General features: G+C 42.0%; 2 protein-coding genes across 11 annotated transcripts in view; one reads left to right on the top strand and one right to left on the bottom strand.

The window, feature by feature from the left end:
• DROSHA (drosha ribonuclease III) overlaps window positions 1–20,531 on the bottom strand; it is a 135,688-nt gene extending 115,157 nt beyond the window's left edge. For 2 of the 8 annotated variants that reach the window (XM_010346696.3, XM_010346697.3), the window contains exons 1-8: window positions 20,390–20,531; window positions 19,798–19,967; window positions 19,217–19,347; window positions 17,494–17,557; window positions 13,970–14,803; window positions 9,223–9,315; window positions 2,863–2,973; window positions 2,407–2,638 (exon numbers count right to left, since the gene is read on the bottom strand). In XM_010346696.3, coding sequence (XP_010344998.1) covers window positions 2,407–2,638; window positions 2,863–2,973; window positions 9,223–9,315; window positions 13,970–14,803; window positions 17,494–17,513 — 1,290 coding nt within the window. In that variant the 5' untranslated portion in view covers window positions 17,514–17,557; window positions 19,217–19,347; window positions 19,798–19,967; window positions 20,390–20,531. Of the gene's footprint in view, window positions 1–2,406; window positions 2,639–2,862; window positions 2,974–9,222; window positions 9,316–13,969; window positions 14,804–17,493; window positions 17,558–19,212; window positions 19,348–19,793; window positions 19,968–20,389 lie in introns of all 8 variants that reach the window. The other 6 variants (XM_039469429.2, XM_074386882.1, XM_074386890.1 and 3 more) reach the window with 6 other exon arrangements.
• Window positions 20,532–20,696: 165 nt separating this feature from the next.
• C1H5orf22 (chromosome 1 C5orf22 homolog) overlaps window positions 20,697–22,430 on the top strand; it is a 29,004-nt gene continuing 27,270 nt past the window's right edge. For 2 of the 3 annotated variants that reach the window (XM_074386857.1, XM_003936205.4), the window contains exon 1: window positions 20,697–20,867. In XM_074386857.1, coding sequence (XP_074242958.1) covers window positions 20,804–20,867 — 64 coding nt within the window. In that variant the 5' untranslated portion in view covers window positions 20,697–20,803. The remainder of the gene's footprint in view (window positions 20,868–22,430) is intronic. The other variant, XM_074386860.1, reaches the window with a different exon arrangement.

Genomic DNA, 22,430 nt, shown 5'->3' with positions numbered 1-22,430 from the left:
TTTGTTTACTCAAGCAAACTTTGTACTGGATGGCCCTCTCAGAGGGAGGTCGTGAAGGGGGATTACCCATTCATGGGCCCCAGAAAGAAAACCTTTTATCATTTGTAAAACCACTCTTTAAACCATGTTAATTAGCCAAGAGCCTGTTGACTTAGAACCTCTGTTGTTAAATATATACTGAATAAATGTAAGGAGAAACAGTTAGAAGGGGTCAAGTAGCTGCAATCGCCTTCTGAGAGCAGGTGACGAACTCCCTGGCCCACTCAATCACTGTACTCTGGTGTGTGAGTGTATTTTACCCATCCGTCACTAAGACAGGGTCTGCAGGACAAACCTCCGCAGGTAGTGATCAACATCTCACTTGATGACCACATAAACTATGACTTCAAAGCCTGCTCTAATGTATCAAGTAAAATATCGCACCACTATGAGAGGCTTCTCAAACCCTTTATTTCCAAAAACACAGAAATCTCCTTTCAAGTTCCCCACAGATACGAGTCCAAATAGAAGCTATTTTCACAAAATTACAAACAACGCAACCCTCTCTTATCTCTTATCTAATCCCATGCACTAAATCTAACATCTGTAATTTTTCATGCCCTAAATCTGTCCATGAGTTCATTAATTCACTGAATGAGATGTCGACTCATTCATTTAATCAATGAACATTACTGCATGCCTACTCTGCGGCAAAGATGCCTAACAGGATGGAGGCATAACACATGGGGGAAGAGGGAAAGACAGCGAAAAGTAGACAGTAACAGAAAATAAAATGTAAATGGAAGAAAGAAAAGAGAAGTGAGCATGTAGAGGTGCTGGTGCAGTCCACCATGGCGATAAGAGCGGAAGCTGCAGCTCCACAGATGACCTGTCCCTGGCAGCATGTGCCCTAGGAGGCCTCCCTCCAGCCCATCAATGGTAACAATGGCTCTCCCTTTCTGCAAAATTAGCCAATACGAATGGGCAACTTCATGTGGTTGGTGCTCTTTTGGTCAAGGATACACTTCCAAAAGACAAACTCAGATTCTTCCTCATTTCTCATTTTGGAGAAAAAACACACACACACATATACACATACATACCATAAACTAGTTACATGTGAAAGCTTATGAAACCACCAGTATCAAAACTACCAGTATCTTTCAAAATGTAGGATAGGCTGGGCACAGCGGCTCACACCAATCCTAGAACTTTGGGAGGCTAAGGCAGGAGGACTGCTTGAGCTCAGGCATTCAAGAGAGTGGGCAACATAGTATGTCCTTGTCTCTACTAAAAAATAAAAAAGGCCAGGTGTAGTGGGTTCACGCCTGTAACCACAACACTTTGGAAAAGTCAAGAAGGACGAATCACAAGGCCAGGAGTTCAAGACCAGCCTGACCAATCCGGTGAAACCCTAACTTTACTAAAAATACAAAAAATTAGCCAGTTTTGGTGGTGCATGCCTATAGTCGCAGCTACTTGGGAAGTTGAGGCAGAAGAATCACTTGAACCCGGGAGGTGGAGGTTGCAGTGAGCTGAGATCACGCCACTGCGCTCCAGCCTGGGCAATGGAGTAAGAGGTCATATTAAAATAAATAAATAATGAAACATAAATTAGCCAGTCATGATGGCACATGCCCCCATAATTCCAGCTACTTAGGAGGCTGAAGTGGGAGAAGCACTTGAGGCCAGGAGATCAAGGCTGTGGTGAGCCATGATCGTGCCACAGCACTCCAGCCTGGTGACAGAGCGAGATCTTGTCTCAAAAATAAATAAATGCATTATAAAAAGATACTTTTATTAACTTACTGCACTCATGGCCTTTAGCTTTTTAAAATAGCTTTTGTCCATAACAACAATAACAATTCTCAACTGGGGGTGATCATTTCCCCCCAGGGGACATGTGGCAATATTTGAAGACGTTTTTGGTCATCACAACTGAGGAGAGGTAGTCCTGGCATCTAATAGGTAGAGCCCAGAGATGCTGCTAAACGTCCTACACTGCATAGGGCAGTCCCCACAATAAAGAATTATCCAGGCCAGACACGGTGGCTCATGCCTATAATCCCAGCACTTTGGGAGGCCGAGGTGGGTGGATCACAAGGTCAAGAGATCGAAACCATCCTGGTCAACATGGTGAAACCCCATCTCTACTAAAAAAAAAAAAAGAAATACAAAAATTAGCTGGGCATGGTGGTGCACGCCTGTAGTCCTAGCTACTCAGGAGGCTGAGGCAGGAGAATTGCTTGAACCCAGGAGGCGGAGGTTGAGGTGAGCCGAGATCGCGCCATTGCACTCCAGCCTGGGTAACAAGAGCGAAACTCCATCTCAAAAAAAAAAAAAAAAAATTATTATCCAGCCCAAAATGCCAATAGTGACAATGCAGAGAAACCCTGGTCTACGGCTTGTCTGCGACTCTGGACCTACCACCTGATCCATGGGGTCACTGGAGTAGTAGTTTTCTGAATGAGTACATCGAATCCACACAGGCTTAAGAAGCTCTTCCTCCTCCTCCTCATTCCTGTCCGGCGCCGGATCCTCAGGCTCTTTCTCCTTGATTGAGGTATAGTTCTTGTCTTTGACAGAGCTCTGGTTGTCGCTCCATCTGTCTTTTTCTTCCTCCCAGCGAGCTCTCTTCTTCTCCCTACTGGGGGAGCGACTTCAAAAGAGGGCAAAGGAGGTTAATTATCTAAAATACTCTTCCATTGTAAAAACTATTCTATTTCACCTATTTGGTGCATTTTCACCTAAAATACCAACACCATGCCAAACCATGTACTTCTGTTAAACGATTCCCAAATACCAGACTGGTGGCATCAGAATCACCTGAAGTTTACTTGTTTAAAAATACAAATTCCCAGGCCCCACCCCACATCTACTTACTGATTCATAATCTCCAGGGGTGGGGCCCAAGAATCTGTATTTTTAATAATCCCCCCAGGTAATTCTGGTGTGCAGCCAGCAGATTCAGGAGCAACCGATAAACTGTAACTCCTAGAAGAAAAAGATATTTGCGAAATGTTTGGAAATGTCCACATATGGACAATTTCAGCAATGAGAATGCCAGTTTTGAATCCTCCACATCTTGCTTTGCCAGGAAAAAAAAAAAAAAAAAACTTTTAAGATTCCACAAAACAGGGTCCCAATATGGCCAAAAATTTAGCCTGAGGACTATATTTGTAATCCAAGAGTTAACCAGTTATATCATCCTTAACTGTCTCTAGAACTTCAGACTTGGGTATTACTACTTAGTGAATCAACACTTTGCCTAATTTTGATCCTCACAAATACTAACATTAAGTCAATAAAGATGGATGAAAAAACAACTCCATCTCCTTGACATCCTGGGCTTGAAGTCTGCAAAGACCCATCCTAGGGATGTACTTGAGGGAAAAAACATATAGGGTCAGTCGGGCATGGTGGCTCACCTCTGTAATCCCAGCACTTTGGAAGACCAAGGCAGGAGGAGCACTCAAGCCCAGGGATTCCAGACCAGCCTGGGTAGCATGGTGAAACCCTGTCTCTACAAGAAACACAAAAATTAGCCAGGCATGTTGGTGCACACCTGTAGTCCCAGCTACTCAGGAGGCTGAGATGGGAGGATCACATGAGCCCAGAAGGCCAAGGCTGCAGTGAGCATGATCACACCACTGCACTCCAGCTTGGGCAACAGAGCAAGACCCTGTCTCAAAACAATGACAATAACAAGAAAACCTATAGGGTAGATTTTAATTTAAGCCCAAGAAATTTAGGTAGAACACACAGACCTTGAGAATGCAGCTAAGTAGAAAAACTGCTTTATTAGACCATGGATATTACTACTATCCATGAAAGTGTACATCCTGATCAAAGTAACAACTATTCTCATTAACTCTACCACCAGCTTCTAATTTTATAATAGGTAAAGTCTGTATGTACATATGTCTGTGCAGGTATATATATTTGGGGAGGATTAGAAAGTATATACATATTATTTATATAACTTCTAAACGTTACAATATGCATTAGTTTTGTTACCAGAAAACTTACTGACAATGTATGTTCACTATAGAAAAAAATAAAGCACAAACATAACACCACTCAGAGATAATCACTATATTTCACAAATGTTTTAATGTTATAGCCTGACCTTCTCAATTCAGTAGTAAATCAGGAACACCTATTTCAATAATTCTACATTTGGAGCATTTTTAACAGGTGCATTATTATTCTTTTAAATGTATATACCATAATTTAACAAACCTAATAATTGTCATTTAGGTTAACATTTACTTGTCTTCCACTATAAACAATGCTATCAGGAACACATTTGTGTTCTTTGCAGACTTCTCAGATTCTTTCCCAAATGTGTACTTTTTAAGGCTTCTCTCCAGTTAGCTACTACACATTGAGACAACCAACAAAACCACATAAGAATTCCCATTTCCACACATCCTATCACAGTGATTATTTTTAATCTTTGCCATTCTGATGAAAATATATTTTCACATAATTTCATTTGCAATATTTTATGAATACTGAAATGAATACATTTCATGCTTACTTCTTCTGTGAGCATTCTGGTCATTGGTATGCAAATACTTTTTAAATTAGGATTACAGTCCTTCTTTAATTGGTTGAAACAGTTTTTATTAAGATAACTGTCCTCCCTCTGTCATATGCATTTTAACTGTTTCCAGTTTCTTGCTTTGAAATCTGTTTGTTTGTTGCTACATAAACTTTTATAAAGTCAAATCTAGAGATCTTTTTATGCTTACTGCCTTAGTATGCCTAGAAACCATTTCCTATCCCAAGGTTAAATAAAAATTTTACATTTTCATCAGTTACTTTTAATACAATTTTTAAATTCTCTCCAAGGTGTAAGGCAGAAACCTAATCTCAATTTTTCCTCCAAATGACTCACCAATTGCCAGTTTCTCCTCTGATTTGAAAAAATAAATACGATTTATCATATCAAACTTTACATATTATGTATTAGATGTAAGTAAAATGTATATTCTTGAATGTTGCTCAATATCTGTTTCATTGATCTATTTAACCCATCCTAAATTTTTCAAATTATTATATATTTCCAGAACATTTAATTATTCCAGAGTAAGTATCTTCATGTTACTATTTTTCTATATTATCCTAACTTCTAGTTCAAAGAAAAATTAACGACTCATTATAAATTCTAAAGCCAGTACTCTGAGTCAGGCATGGGTGGCTCATGCCTGTAATCCCAGCATTTTGGGAGGCCGAAGTGGGAGGATCTCTTGAGGCCAGTAGTTGAAGACCAATCTGGCCAACATAAGACCCCATCTCTTTTTATATTTTTTAAAACTTAAAGTTTTTTTAAAAAACCAGTACTTTAACTGAAGTTACATTAAAATTACACATTACAGTCATGCATCACTTAATGACAACAGAGATATATTCTAAGAAATGAGTCTTTGGGTGATTTCATCGCTGTGCAAACATCAGAGTGTGCCTACACAAACTTAGATAGTATAGCCTACTACATACCTAGGACAGGTGATATTAGAGCCTGTTCCTGCTAGGCTACAAACCTGTACAGTATGTGACTGTACTGAATACTGTAGGCAATTTTAACACAATGGTAAGTATTTGCGTATCTGGACACATCTGAACATAGAAAAGGTCCAGTAAAAAAAATAAGGTACTATAATCTTTAGGACCAACATTGTATACAATCTGTCATTGACTGAAATGTCATGTGGTGCACGAGTATACTCTAAAGAAAACTAGTATTTTTACCACATGGTTATCCACTACGGGACTATGACATACCTTCCTTTCACTATATCAGCTTCTTTTTTTTTTTTTTAGGTTGGTATTATAACATTTTATCAGCTTCTTTATCATCAGCTACATTTTATTCTTCCCGTTGGTCCTATGCATTACAAGATGCTTAATTAATTTATTAATATTCCACAGTGAATTTTAAATTTAATTTTTCCTTGCATGACATTTTCTAACCAGGTAGTCCTTTTTATTAAAAAGGCTATTAAAAATACTGGTCAGGCAGTAATGGCAACTCTTAGTTCCTAGTGGCTCTTCTTTGTTTGTTTGTTTGTTTTGGTGCTTACTCCGAGGCTGGCACTCTGCTGAAATGTCACCACTTTACTGACATTTCACATTTAATCCTGACAGCAAGCCTATGAGGCAGATATTAACATGCCCTACAAATGAGGAAACAGCCTTGAAAATCAGTCACTTATCTAACACAATAAAGCTAGGAAGTGGTAGTTAAATGCTAATATGGTTGATACAGACATTTCCGCATATTCTAAAAAGAAATCCCACCAATGTTTCTTACTATTGCCAAGAAACACAGGCAAAAGACATCCTCCCCCATCCTTTTAAACAGGCATTGTGAATGATGTCATGAATGGTCAAGGTCATCTGTTGTGAACGTCAATTAATATTTTTTCTAACACTTTGAGAAGGGCATTTCAAACAGAAACAACAGATCTTTTTTTAGGTAAGTGTCTTAGGCACTCCAAAATTCAAAATACAAACTCCAAATATTTCCTCTTACCAATATGCTATAGTGTAAACTGGTAACTTTTCCCCTCCCCAGTATTTCCATCTCTAATTTTTATCTTCTACTGCATTAGTCAGAATTCACAGAATGCAAGTCTACCTTCTGTGCAAGCTCCCAGGCATTAGAGAAGAAACCATTAGATCGAGGCTATTTCCAGCACTTATACATTAAAAATCATCCCCCTCAAATAGGTCCTCAGTGATGTCCACTGACATTATACCCTGGCTTTTCTCCTATCTCGTCTTCTCCTCCTCAGGCCCTCTTTTCATCCTTCCTAATTAATCTCATCTAACTCATGGCATTTCATCCTTCCTAATTAATCTTATTCAACCTGGAGCAACATGTAATTGTCCTATCAAGAGCACCTGCAGCACTTAACTTTCCTTTTCCTATCAAGTGAGGATCCTTCTCAATGACTATACCACCCACAGCAGTACAATACCCGGGAAACACAAAAACAGCATGTTTTTAATTAGCATGTTGATTGTGTCATAAGGATACTGGGTAACAATGATAAGCAATGGGGCCTCCTTGCCCTTTTTCAAATTTGTATGGAAAAAACCTGCAAGTTTCAACACTACATATCAGGGATGATATCCACAGGGTCATCATGAGCTAGCGTTCATCATCATGTTAAAGACGTCTGCTAATATTTCTAGTTTATTAGTTTTTACTCACAACTGGATGCTGGTTTTACTTTAAATATCTCATAGGCAAGTACTGAGATAACCCTACAGATTTTGACAAAAAGAATATAGATTTTCTAATATTAACTTTCCTATCCATGCAGTCTTGGAATAAACTCTATCAGTTATTTTAATAAACTACTGAAAACATTTGCCAATATCCTAATTAGTGCTTTTATATCCACATTTGTAAGAGAGATGGCTGCATCATTTTGTGTCATTTTTTTTCCCTTGGTTAAGTTTTGCCATCTGGTTTTTCCTGCTACCACAGAATGAGCTGAGCTTTCTTTCCATCTTTTACTGTTCAAGACCACTTTAAAACTTTTTTTAGAGGTGGTGCAAAGTCAGCTTTTTCCATTTTTCCCACAATTACTGACCTATTAAAGTTTTCTGCTTCTTGTGTGAAATTATTTTTGCTTTCTTAGGAATCAACCCATCACGTTCAAGTTAATTTTTATACTGTTTTAAATTTTTAAATCTCTTTTCATTCCTGTAACAATACACTTTCTGAAACCTAATGTTATGTACATTTTTCTTTTCTTGATTTCTCACTTTAAAAGTTGTACTTGCATTTACTTACAATATAGTTATATGACTACAGTTCTGTTTCCATTTCATTAATTTATCTTTAAATCCCTTTTTTTTTTTTTTTTTTTTTTTTTGAGACAGAGTCTCGCTCCATCGCTGGGAGCCAGGCTGGAATGCAGTGGCGAGACCTCGGCTCACTGTAACCTCTACCTCCCAGGTTCAAGCAATTCTCCTGCCTCAGCCTCCCAAATACCTGGGACTACAGGCACACGCCACCACGCCCAGCTAATTTTTGTATTTTTAGTAGAGATGGGTTTTCACCATGTTGGCCAGGATGGTCTCGATCTCTTGACCTTGTGATCTGCCCGCCTCAGCCTCCCAAAGTGCCGGGATTACAGGCGTGAGCCACTGCACCCAGTCCCTTTTTTTGTTTTTCTTAAGCTCCACCAATTTATGTAGCCAAGGGCTCAGATAATAATTACACACATAGTTACCATTTATTTGACACTTATTTCAGGCCCAGCTCTAAGTATTTGACATGCATTATCTCAATGACCCCTCAGCACCCAAGAAGGTACATATAACTGTCTTCAGTTTACAACCAAGACACTGATAACATTGCCCAATAATAAAGTTGGGAGAGCTAACAACTGACACCAAATCTTTCAGACTCTAGAGTATTGTTCTTTATTACCATTATATTCGTATAAGACCATTTTACTTTGGGATATAGAATTGATTACACCCTTTAAGTTGTGGGTGACAGCAATCTAAGCATTGTCATTTTCTAATGAATATATGACTGCAGTTTTGCTCCTTTTTTCTGAAACACGTAAATTTAAGAGTATAATTATGGATTTCCAAGGTTTTTTGAAATATCATGAATTACTAATGTATAGTTTTGTTTGTTTGCTTGCTTGTTTATTTGAGACGCAGTTCCGCTCTTGTTGCCCAGGCTGGAGTGCAGTGGCGCAATCTCGACTCACCACAACCTCCACCTCCCGGGTGCAAGCAATTCTCCTGCCTCAGCCTCCCAGGTAGCTGGGAGTACAGGCATGTGCTACGATGCCCAGCTAATTTTGTATTTTTAGTAGAGACGGGGTTTCTCCATGTTAGTCAGGCTGGTCTTGAACTCTTGACCTCAGGTGATCTGCCCGCCTCAGCCTCCCAAAGTGCTGGGATTACAGGCGTGAGCCACCACGCCTGGCCCCTGTCTAATGTATAATTTTATAGCACTGTGGTCAGAAAAAGTGGTCTGTATAATTTCTAATTGTTGGAAATTTATCAAGATTTTCCTTGTGCATAATCAACACATCTTGAAAGTAAAGGCTTTTAAATTACAGGCTGCTTTCGCTTTTCACAGGTCATCTTGGACAGACTCTGAGCCCATTATGAAGACTTTGCTGACACTCTATACATGCACAAAATCTGAATTCAAGGAGAGAATCCTATGACTTCTTCCAGTGTCAACTCCTTGCTTACCTTCCAGATCTCTTATACTCTTTTTTGTAGGACCTTTCCAGAGATGGTGATCTTCGGTTGTCTCGATGCCTGTGTCTCTCCCGTTCTCGCTCTCTTAAAGGAATTAATACACAGAGCTGTTTTCAACAGAAAGACTCAAAAACACCATCTCTTTTCACTGAATTCATCTTCTAAATCAATGGACCACATCTAGGAATTTTTCAGGTACTATTCACTAGGGGACATTTTTATGCCTCCTTAATTTATTATAGGTTATAAAGGAGCTTTTCCCTTTACAGAAGTTAACTAACTCGGACAATTTTTGCGGTTTTCTTTAAAGAAAGAAGTCATATGTGATGCTAAGCAATAAAGGAAATTTTATCCTGATCTTCCCTTTAAGATCTTGCAATCAGCCAATCCTTGGTTATTTAACCTACAGGGAAAACTACTGATTTCTAGAAAATGCTCTAGTTCACCCATCAAATAAATGCAAATTATAAAGCTTTTATAGTGAAAATTAGGACAAGGTTCTATAATAAAAGAGCTCTTAACACTTATGGCTTATAAGCTTGAGTTGTAGTTCAAACTATCACCAATCTGCCACAAGGCCATGGCTGAGTCACTTGAATACTATTTTTCACCTGGAAAAAAACTCTAAATGAAGATGCTGGGTTTACTTAATGTAAAAAAATAGAATGAGGAATTTTAAAAACCTTCCAATGTAAAATTGGAGTTTAATAATAATAGCTTTTGAGCCTATTTAACAATAAGGATCTAGAAGAGAAATCTGAACTCTAGTGTGTCTGAATCAGAACCGTAAGTCTAAAGGAAGTAACCTTCCAATCTTAGAATATAAAAAATAAAATGCTATATTAACCTGAGTCCAGCAAGAAGACCATAAAAATATCTGAACTCAAAAATATCCCCCAAGCTATCACCAAACAGAAATGTTAATACATTGAAAATAGAACTTACAAAACTGACAGAGATCAGTGAGTGCTTAGGTATTAAAACAGAAGTTGTTTTTCACTTAAAGATCTCCCTGTTCTAGAGGAAGACTCCTTTGAATAATGTTTCCGATATACACACAATCCTCAGGCATATATCAGCTGTCCCAAATAGAGCAGCCAGAGATTGGGACTCTACATTCTTCATCTCACACATTTCTAAAATCACAGTTTACATTTGGGCAGTAAATCTCAATTACTGTATAGAAATTGGTGAACCATGCCACATGTCAAATATATATGTAATTTGTAATGGCACAGCTGTTGAAAAGAATTGCCTATATTTCCAAATAAAAATCCTAATTAGAGGATATTTCTAATTTTTGTTTTTTAACATGTAGTCAATAGAATTTTGCATTTAAGAATAACACTTCTGGCCGGGCGCAGTAGCTCATGCCTGTAATCCCAGCACTTTGGGAGGCTAAAGCAGGTGGATCACAAGGTCAGGAGTTCGAGACCAGCCTGGCCAGGATGGTGAAACTCCATCTCTACTAAAACTACAAAAAATTAGTTGGGCATGGTGGCGCAGGCCTGTAGGCCCAGCCACTCGGGAGGCTGAGGCAGGAGAATTGCTTGAACCCGGCAGGCAGAGGTTGCAGTGAGCAGGGATCGCGCCACTGCACTCCAGCCTGACAGAGCAAGACTCCATTTCAAAAAAAAAAAAAAAAGAAGAAGAATAACACTTCTAATGATGATTGGTACCCCTGTATGGGTAGGACTTGAAAAGAACAATTTGGATATAAATCACGTTAGTAACACTGTTAAGACAAACTCACTTAAAGCAAAAAAGAAGCTATTTTTGTGTTACTTTTCCCAAGATTCTTCCTTGTTTGCAAACATTAAGATATTCCTTAGGTACATTATGCTAGTTCTCCAACAGCTACACGTGTACTGTCACCAGGACAGCTGTGAGAATTCTCGCCGGGTGAAGCCCAGGGCACACTTCCTTACCACTCAGCTGAACAGTGTGCTTGGTGCACTATATCTGCCTGTGTGATTTCTTTCCTCATCCCCTAGAGTAACTTTCATCTTTCGTGACAGCAGATACATATATCCACTTCTATACAGATCTTTCCTAAAAACAGTCCAACCTAAAACAACCTTGCAATTGTTATTCGACCACATTTCAGAGGCATAGAGAAAGAGGGAAGATAGAATTTGTAAAAGGATTGATAAATTTACCCCAAGAAGCAGGGGAGGAGCAGCCAGAGGACAGACTACAGAATTTGCATAAACTTAACACAATCCAAATTTATGAAGTTTCAATTTCCCCAGTATACTTCTAGGAGTTATATTAGGACTTCACATGATCCATGTTTGTTTCACAGAAGCATGCCATATAAAACAGATGACTGACACTTCGCCTAATTAATATCCCAAAGAGAGCCAATTATAATGAAGCTATGCCACTAGGCAGCTCCAGAGCAAATGCCCCAAGCATGTTATAAAACAACTCGAATATAAATAAAGACCATTTTAGAAAGATATAGATCCTCATAGTAAAAGAGGTTTAGGATAAATCAGGTTAGAAGTAATTCTTATGACACTTGATTTTACTGAGATCCTCAATTCACAGGACTTCTGAGTTTCTTCAAACAAACACAAAACTCAAAGTTGAAGCCTTGATGGAAAAATGTAGGATTTACAGCAGAGCCCTGACAATGCCTCTAATTATAGCCTCTCAAAACAGAGAGGGAAATACAACACTATCTAGAATGTTTGCCGCAAAATTCCCAGAAACAAGATTGTTAACAATTACTTTAGAGTCTGAAGAAAACTATTTAGAAACGATTTACTCTTTACAGTTTAGATTTGCACTATAAAATTATAACATTAACTATCACATGCCTCTGCCAGCTAGTCCATCACAGAATAATACTGACCAGAAACAGCAGTTCAAGCTGAAAAAGTTTTTAAAGTCTACCAACTCTTACTCAGCTTTGGCCCACTGGAAATCAGTCATCCCTACAAGAAACACATTCCCTTCTACCTTCTACCAGGCCACCAGCGAGAGGGAACAAAGCATTTTCCTTCTGAACCTTCTGAGCACTAGTCCCTCTCTTCAGGGCAGAGAATGGCCACTACCATTTAATTTACTGGCAAAATGTTCAGTCAGAACCAAATCAATAAAGCCATCAGAAAAATGTGGAAACAGACGTGAACTGGTTCCTGAAATCAGCTGCAGAGCAACAAGAGCCAAGACCAGCTCTCTGCAAATCCACAGAGTGAAGTGACTTGGTTTGGGGAGCTCAAACACTTTCAGCGCAAAAGTCCCACCAGACAATGAAGGTAAGTACACTACAGGGGAATGAAAGAGAAGCACAGGAATTAGCTTGACCACTGAAGGCCTCAAATCTTCATTAACCCAAAGGTTCACTGAGGTAATCAATAAACATTAGCACAACTGATGTGTCTTTTATTTTCCATATAAACCAATGGTTCTTAGGCTCTTAGGATAACAGACTCACACCCTCCTCTTTGAGAATCTGATGTAAGCTTCCTTATAGAAAGACACACACACAAAAAGTTGCATATAACTTCAGAGTATTTCTGTAAGCCCAGCTAGAATTCCAGTTTTAGAAATGCGTCCTTGAAACCTTTTTTCTCTCATACTTATATATGTTTAGTCTTTTGAAAAAAGAAATATAATATAGAATGGAATCGTATTTTTTAAATGCAACTTTCTTCAGTAAGAATCCATTTCAATGCAACAAAATCGGGTTAAAAGCTATTTGGGGCCAGGAACAGTGGCTCACGCCTGTAATCCTAGCATTCTGGGAGGTCAAGGCAGGTGGATTACCTGAGGTGAGGAGTTCAAGACCAGCCTGGCCAACACAGCAAAACCCCGTCTCTACTAAAAACACAAAAATGCGCTGGGCATGGTGGTACATGCCTATAATCTCAGCTACTCAGGAGGCTGAGGCAGGAGAATCACTTGAGCCTGGAGGCAGAGGTTTCAGTGAGGCGAGATTGCGCCACTGCACTCTAGCCTGAGCGACACAAGACTCCATCTCAAAAAACAAACAAACAAAAAAATTAGCTGGGTGTGGTGGCGCATGCCTGTAATCCCAGCAACTTGGGGGGCTGAGGTGGAAGAATCGCTTGATCCCAGGAAGTGGAGGTTGCAGTGAGCTGAGATCTCGCCATTGCACTCCAGCTTGGGCAACAAAGTGAGACTCTATCACAAAAAAAAAAAAAAAAAGCTATTTTGAAAACTAACTTTCATAATGTGTAAATAATGTTGCTTCATTAAATTACAAAGAAACAAACCAAGAAGGCAACAATGTACAATAAATTTCTACCTATCCTAAAAATCAGAATGTCTTGCCCGTTAACTAATTTGATTCTTTGTTAACATGCAGATCACCAGTTCCAAAAAAACTCAAATGCTGTAACCTGATATTATGATCACACTGAATATAATTTAATCTATGATAACACAAACAATACAAGATCTTTTATCTCATGGGATCATCATTAAAATGTCAACTGCATTCTGCGGAGTAAAAGTTATATTCACTGAAATGAATCTACACTGATAGAGTTGGAATGCTTTTCGAAAGCAATTTTTTTCTGACATCAACTTACTTACTTGTCAGTTTGTCGTTTCTTCCTCTTGAAAAGAGAGTCCAAAATGTGCTTTCTTTCCTTGTATAAATCAAGATGCACTGCTGGACCCTTCTGGTTTGGTTGCCATAAATGGAAAATGACTGTGCCTGGGCCCCTGCGGTTCATTAAAGAAATACACACGTGTGGCTTACCTGCTCCGCTCGTAGCTGCGGTGGCGAGACGGCGTTCTCCCTCGGTCATAGTCAGATCTGTAGCGGCTGTCTTGTCTTCTCCTGTCGGGACTGCGGCCTCGCTCCCGTCGATCCAGGGACCGATGCCTCTCACCTCGCCCATGACTATGATCTCGGTGCCTGTGATCATCGTAGTGTTTCAGCCTTTCTGGGGACCTTCTCTCACTGGGAGCCTTTGGGAGTGGGTATGGAGGGAGGTGTCTGAAATGAGGACTACTGCTGTTGTTAGCACTGGGCAGGAAGGAACTAGGGTTGTTCTGGAAACTATTAAAACTGGGAGGTGGGAAGTTGTGGTGAGAATAGCCTGGAGGGTACTGGTAGTTAACCTGCTGCGGCATGACCGGAGGGGGCGGGGGGTGAGGCATGGAAGGAGGGGGCATCACAAAGGGGAAAGTGCCCTGTCCAGGAGGTGCCCCAGGGACTGGGGGGTTATTAGGACAGGGCATTGGTGGTGGCATGGGAGGAAAGCAAGGAGGAACTGGGAAGGGGTGCCTCATCTGGTGGTTGGGGAAAGGGGGCCTGATTGGGCAGGGGGGAAGAGGGCCTTGCGCCGACGGAGGCATAGGTGGGGGGAAGGGTACAAAGTCCGGTCGTGGAGGCAAAAAACTGGGGGCTGGAGAGTTTGAGAAAGTGGTGGAAGGGGCACTTGGAGGTTCATATTGATATTGCACAGGAGGCTGCTGAGGGTGAAGCAGCCTCAGATTTTGGGGCCTAAAGGATGGTGCTGAGGGTCTGGCTCCATGTCCTCCTCGTCCTCGGGGACATCCTCGTCCTGGGTGGAACGACATTCTGTGACTTCATGGTGGAAAAAAAAAAGGAAAGAGTGTTTTTGTTTTTTTGTTTTTTTTTAATCCTCATTGTGTTAACAGCGTTTCGTAAATGCCTGACCATCTTCACGAGCAACTCAAAGATTCCCTAGTGAAGGCACTGGAATATTCCACCCATTCAATACTGGGTTCCTGCTAACATCTGAAACCCTTCAAGGTCAATAAACTCCTCTTCCCCTTTCTTGGCCACCCAACCCACTGCCATGTTTAGTCCCTGGACTGACCATTCCTGAAAGCTGCTCCACTTCCAAAATGTGCAATTCAACATCCCATTGTTCAACCATTTGCTATCATGACTTTGCTCAAGTTGCCGTCTGATCCTGACCTCACCATGGGAGGTCCCAAGCACATCTGCACCAGCATCTTCCCATCTTCACCTCCCTCTCCATTCAGCACAGACTCAGTTGCCTGGCACAGCATCTCCCTGATTCATTTTTAACACCCTGCACTCCTCTGCCCTGCTCTACTTCAGTCACAAGAAGCTGGCAATACCCCAGCCTTCAAAGAGCCCAACAATTTGCTTTCTGGAGGCTGACCAAAGTAGTACTATAGAAAAATACCTGACTGGGCAGGGGGGTGGCCAAAGAAATTCATGATCACTGGCTTCTGCCAACCCATTCCTCTGGCATGGTGCAGTAGTCAGCTTACTTTCTGAACTACCCACCATAACTACTGAAAACATTCAGGACCCTTCCCCATATCCCATTCTCTCTTCATGGTCAACACATAACTAGTCTCCTACCAAACGGAAACACAAAAACCATCAGAAAAGATCTCCTTCAACTTCTCCTACCATTCCTGCAATGGATCCAACTCCAGCCTCTCCCAATTCCCTCCTCTGTCAAAGCCTATCCTGCCACAGGTGCTCTAGATGCCATCTCCAAATGTGTATTTGGGATTACCACCCTCCCTCTGCAATCTTCCCCGTCCCCACTACCAGACCCTTCGCATCAGCATTTGAAAGTGCTTGGGTTTACTCCAGCATAAAGTACTTTCCTCGGCCTCCAGGTTTCCCTTGACTTTGCCCCCTTCTGTGTCCTCCCCTTCACAGTCAAATGACCAGAAAAAGTGGGGGCAGACTGAATGTTTGTATCCACCCCAAAATTCATGCTGAGGAAACCCGAATGTCCGATGTGTGCCCACCCCAAAATTCATGCCGAGAAAACCCTAACGCCCAAGGTGATGCAATATGGAAGTGGGGAATCTGAGAGGTAACTATGATGCGATTAGTACCCTTATAGAGAGAGGGAGAGAAAAGAAATCCCCGCCACCACCCCTTGCCAAGTGAGACTACAAGAAGGCAGCCACCTACAAGGCAGGAAAAGGGTGTGCGTCGGAAGCCTGGCTGTGCAGGCACCCTGATCTCGGACTGCCAGCCTCCAGAACTGTGAGAAATCAAGGTTTACTGCTTAAGTTACCCAGTCTATGGCATTTAGTCATGGCAGCCCAAGCTAAGACAAAAGTGGATACACTTCCAACTCACTCTAATCCAACTTCGGCTTCCGCTACCCTCCAATGAGGACCATGATCAGTGTTCACCTCGTCTTGAAAACCAAAGGTCATTTTCAATCAACTTGCTTGATCTCTGTTGGGTCAGTCCAGTTGCCTCCCCGCTTGCCTCCCCAGCCCTTACCCCCATGGATGCATTTCTTGGCTTCCTGACATAACGCCCTCACTGTGGCTTTCCCATGTCTCTGGCTGTTGCTCCTGGCAGTCTCCCATGCCAGCTTCTCCTTTGCTAGGGGGCCTTTAACAGTCTGGTATTCCTCAGGGGTCTAGCCCAGGCACTCTGCTCACTCTCTTCCAGAGTGACACAACCCATCTGCATTGCTTCAATTACCACCAATCTGTTAGTAACTCCCAAAGTTACATCTTTAGCCCCCAGCTTCTGAGCTCCAGACCCCCACTACCAATTGCCAACCTGATCTCTCTCCTTGAGTGTCTCACTGACACTGCAAATTCAACATAACATATGCTAAAAGGAATTAATGACCTTTCTCTCCAAAACAAATATTTGCTCTTTTCCTAGTATTTCCTATCTCAATAAATGACACCATTAATGGTCCTTAAGACATATACCAGGGAATCAATCACCTGACTTGTCCTCCCTCACCTCCACATCCTTAGCTAAAACTCTATTTTAAAATTGCTATCACTTATATGGCAACTCTCCCTTAATAAAAAATAAACAAAAATTCCTATTGTTTCTGCTTTATAAATATTTCCTGAATTAATCTACTTCACACCATCATCTCTTACATAACTATTACAATAATATACTTGCTGGCCTTTCTACAACCCTGTCACTGCCCCCAGCGATTCATTAGGTTCCTTGCTCTCACAACATTCTGTTGCTTCTTAGCAGGTCCTACAATAATTACAGTCCACCTGCTAAGGACCGAATTCCACCTTTAATGTCTACCGCACCTCGGAACTACAGGCGCTATCAAGGCAGGCTCTGGGATTTCCACTAACAGTTCTGGTCTGGCTTCCTAGGCCCATGCATGGCCCTCTGTTGTACTGTGCCCACTGCTGAAAGAACAAGCATATTATCCCCTCCCCATGTATCTAAATCCTTTCCACCCTCTATAGGCCAGCACCAATGTTTGTTCCTCTCTCTGTTCTCCTAACTACTGCCATTCCTATCGCAACACTCACCATGTATTGCCTTGCATCATGATGCACTGCCTGGATATGTTACATCTTCTGCAGAGAATAAGCTCTAAAAAACAAAAAGAATGAAGCTGACATAAACGTGTTTCCCCAACTGCCAATGCTAAAAAATACTTCTGCAATTGCCATAACACTGATTTTGCAGTTTCCAATACACTTAGCCTACTAACAAAATTAAAAGCATGTTGAACTGTATTAAAGTTTCCAAATATATTTTTAAATGTTCTTAAATTTTAAAATGTCCTTAGCACTTTGGGACACTGAGGCAGGCAGATCACCTGAGGTCAGGAGTTTGAGACCAGCCTAACCAACATGGAGAAACCCCGTCTCTATTAAAAATACAAAAGTAGCCGGGCGTGGTGGCGCATGCCTATAATTCCAGCTACTCGGGGGAATGAGGCAGGAGAATAGCTTGAACCTGGGAGACAGAGGTTGCAGTGAGCTGAGATCATACAATTGCACTCCAGCCTGGGCAACAAGAGCAAAACTCTGTCTCAAAAAATAAATAAAATAAAATACAATAAAATGTCCTTATTACTAGTTTTGCTGACTCAAAACTATCACCAGCTAAAAAGACTTAAATCAGAGGCATAGATCATCTCTACTTTGTTAAAAGACTAGGGGAAAAAAATCATTTCCCCCCTCCCTCTTCATATTCTAGTTCCCTTCATGGTAAAAACATGTAGGCATAGACCAAACACAAACATCACAGTGAGGCCAGCATTCCAATTCAAACAGAACCATAATCTTGTTAACACAACAGTTACGATTCTTGATTTTCCTTCTCAGTTCCTCCCACAGAAAAACCTTGTAAACATGAATGATTTTTCCAAATACTTGAACTTCAGCAAAACATCCAAAAAAAACTCACAAAAATATTGAGTACAAAAAGCTTTAACATAGAAACATCTTCCTAAAATCTTTCTAACTAAAAGTCTCACCAATAGAACTTTACTGTGTAGACTTTCAAATGGCTCATGAAAATAATTTTAGATTATATTATCAATCACTGTGCTTAATAAATAAGGGCACCAAATAATATCTGATTTTTTTTTTTTTTTTTTTTTTTTTTTTTTTATGAGACAGAGTCTTACTCTGTCCTTAGGCTGGAGTGCAGTGATGCAGTCAGAACTTACTGCTCTCTCTTACTCCTGGGCTCAAGCAATCTTCCCACCTCAGCCTCCAAAATAGCTAAAACTACAGGCATGAGTCACTGTGCCCAGCTCCTGATTATTATGATCCAGTCCCGTACCTCATGATAAACCTGGGGCCCAGACAGCTGCTCCTGCCACCATAGGCTACTCACTGCCAACAGAATCAAGTTCAAACTCTGTGCTGGCATTTAAGACCCTAGAGACTCTGAACCCAGACTTGTTCTCCAGTACCTCCAGAAAGAGCCTACTACTCCATATTTTCCCAAATGATTACCATACAAGTACAAAGAACCAGCTAGTTCTTTCCTGCCATTCTCCTCTCTAAAATCTCCCACCCTAGGCGGAGGTTGCAGTGAGCTCAGATCACACCATTGCCCTCCAGCCTGGGCAACAGGAGAGAAGCTCCATCAAAAAAAAATAGGAATTTGTCCAATGAGTTTCTATCCAGCTACCAACCTCAAATGCCACCTCCTCTATGAAGCCCTTCCTGATTCACTTAGGTAATCCCATTCCCTCTAGACTTAGTCTATACTTAATTCTTTCACAGCACTTACCAGAGGCTGCCTCACATCATGGTGAAGTATGCAAATGTCTAACTCCTCCACTAGATTATCAGTTCCTTGATGACATGGGTTGATTCAGTCATTTCTGTATCCCGTATCCTTTGGGAAAAGCATCCTGCACACTGTAGGTGGTCAATAAATTTTACTGTCTCACCAATAGTATGTTTCCATGTTACTACTGTACATTTCCCTTCCGAGTACCCCCACAACAGAAAGCAGACCTTTTCACTGATCCATGTGACATTTAATGAGCCCATACACGGGAAGCACTGTCCCAGGCCCTGCAGACTCAGAGATAAGACACACAACCTGTAGGGTTCAAGGAACTCAGAATTCACATACAAATAAGCTTTTTTAAAAATACAAATAATGCAATACACACACACACACAAAGAGGTATGTGCAGGGCTTAGGGAACACAAAGATGTATGCTGAACCTAGAGGTGGGCAAAAGTCAGGGTCATAAACACTCTTGTACAGTGCGTAACAACAGCTCAACATTCACTATCAGATCCTTGCGGATGTTTCTGTAGTCTGAAAATCTAAAAATACTCATTATGAAATTGACCTACTGACGGCACAGTCCGGCTGTGTTGTGAATGCAAACTTTAATTCCAAAGTCAAGGAATTCACTGCTCCTGGAAAAGTAACTGTTTTCTCCGTCTCTTCTCAGTTACTGTTTGAAAGCAGAGACACTGAGGGAGCTGTCTTGAATAGTTAACACGGCCAGGAACGTCAGTACCTGTAAAAAGAGTTGTAAAGTGTGACTACACTTTTATTGAGACCTCCCTCTTTCCCCAGGTGCATCTGCAGGGCAGTCACCTTCACCCTGCTCTGTAACTGCATGCTTAGTGTTTGCATCTCCCGCCAGACCTTGCGCCCCACGAGACAGGCGCTGAGCTCAGGATCTCGCTCCCCTCCGAGAGCCGGGCGGCCCCAGGCCTGGACCACAGCGTGTACTCCACAAATGAATGAAAGGTCTCCTTTTTCACTTCCATTTATTTGCGGAATCCAGGCCTAGGGTCGTTCTTTTGCCCTTAGCTGCAGATCGGAAGTGGGGCTGCCCGACCCCAATTCCCGGACGCCTTTCACCCCAGCCCCAGAGACTTTTAAATTCTGACACTCGGAAACTCTCTTCTAACACTTGCAAAGTACCCCTTTTACCTATAAAAGGCTCTCAGGCCGCGAGATCGCCGTCAGAGCAAAGCCAGGCTACTACTGCAGGCACCAAGACACTGGCGCCGCCCGAGCCTCCGGAACAGGAAACCGAGGGAATTAAAAAGCAATTCTGAGAAAGCTGGGCCAAGGGAAGAAAAACGCTTCTGCCCACCGCAGGGCCTTGTACGCGGTGATTGGCACGTCAAAGAGAGCGATGGACGTCTAGACCAATAGTCAGTAAAATACCCATTGGAGCCCGCCCCCGCTCCTCCTAAATCCTCCAATCCAAAAACGCAACCGGGGGAAGGCGTGCTTCCGCCGGGAGAGGGCAAGCCGGACTGAGGCTCCTGCTTTCCAGCTGCAGCTGCTACCGCTTTACTGCAAAGCTGACGGGCGCAAAAACATGAGTGACACCGCCGGATGGCCCACTGGCCTCCGACGTTACCCGAAGCTCCCTGTGTGGGTGGTGGAGGATCATCAGGAGGTGAGCGGATGGCGGCCGGGCTCTGGGGCCGAGTCGGCGACGCCCTGACGCTCCGAGGACCGAGCAGACAGCACAGCACAGCCTTAGCCTCGGAGGCCTGAGAGTTAGCCAGAGTTAAACTGCCCGATTCCGTTGCTGGGGGGAAGACACCGAAACAGCTAACTAGGAAGAATAGGAACTAACGTTTCTGTGCGCTTCCTACGGGTCGGGGCAATGTATTTACCTCGGTTTGCCCCAAATCCCAGGACCAAACAACTAGTAGCGTGGGGACTCGAACCGGACAGTCTGGCTACAGAGCCCCGTGTCCTTAACCTGCAGTTAACTCTGGCTTCCAAATGTCTCCTGGCATTGCCGTATCACAGCCCTGCTGTTTAGATGGAAGGCTTTATGCTTGGAACCTGGGCTCTGATCTGAAATGGGGACAGCAATCGTAGGACTCACGTTAGGAGTACTATTGTGTACATAATGTGTTTTAAAAAAAATTTTTTTTTTCTTTGAGATGGAGTCTCTGTTGCCCAGGCTGGAGTACAATGGCGTGATCTCAGCTCACTGCAACCTCCGCCTCCGGGGTTCAGGCGATTCTCCTGCCTCAGCCTCCTGAGTAACTTGGACTACAGACTCCCGCCACCACGCCCGCCTAATTTTTGTATTTTTAGTAGAGATGGGGCTTCGCCATGTTAGCCAAGCTGGTCTGAACATCTGACCTCGGGTGATCCGTCCCCCTCGGCCTCCCAAAGTGCTGGGATTAAGGCATGAGCTACACACCCGGCCCATATTGTGTAAAAAATATATATATATTTTTTAACACGGTGCCTGCATATATAAACACTAAAAAAGGTTTCTATGTTTATGGCCGTGCTGCTTTACAGTAGCTAAATGGGTGTCTTAATCTAGACTTTTCCAAGTCAACAAAGGAGGCCCATGGATCTAATAAATTTGTTTTAAAGTAGCATCAGTAGGCTTGGGGATGGGAGGTGGTTCTCTGGATGTTAAAAAAGAAGAAGGATTTACTGATGGTGAAAATTAATAGGAGAGGAAGATAGGTTTCTCAGGACCTAGATATAAGGTTTATGACCTTGAGAGAATGAGAAAGCCTGGGTTAGACAATGCTTTCAAATTAGATATTAAACCTAAAACTAGAGAAGATCGAAGAGGAGAAATGGCCTTTACAGACCACCTAGCCCAACCCCACCATTCTCAGGGTACCAGAAAGACCCTAACCAGCCTGGACAGCAGAGCGAAACCCCATCTCTACAAAAATGGAAGTGAAAGAAATAGCTGCACATAGTGGCATGTGCCTGTGATCCCATCTACTCAGGAGACTGAGGTGGGAGGATCTCGTGAGCCCAGGAGTCCAAGACTGCAGTGAGCCATGACCACATCACTGCTCTCTAGGCTGGACAACAGAGCAAAACTCTATCTCTTTTTAAAGAAAATAAATAAATAAATAAATAAAACTTTGAGACCTAGAGTACCTTGAACACCTCATTAGTGTTAGAACAGGCATTAAGCGATAGTTTGTTCCTGAGCCCCAGTCCTGGTCTGTTTCCCTTCATGACCTGT

Source organism: Saimiri boliviensis, chromosome 1 (genome assembly GCF_048565385.1).
Source record: "Saimiri boliviensis isolate mSaiBol1 chromosome 1, mSaiBol1.pri, whole genome shotgun sequence".
Taxonomy (NCBI): Eukaryota; Metazoa; Chordata; class Mammalia; order Primates; family Cebidae; genus Saimiri; species Saimiri boliviensis.
Note: the sequence above shows the minus strand (reverse complement) of the source record. Positions and strands in the feature narration are given on the sequence as shown.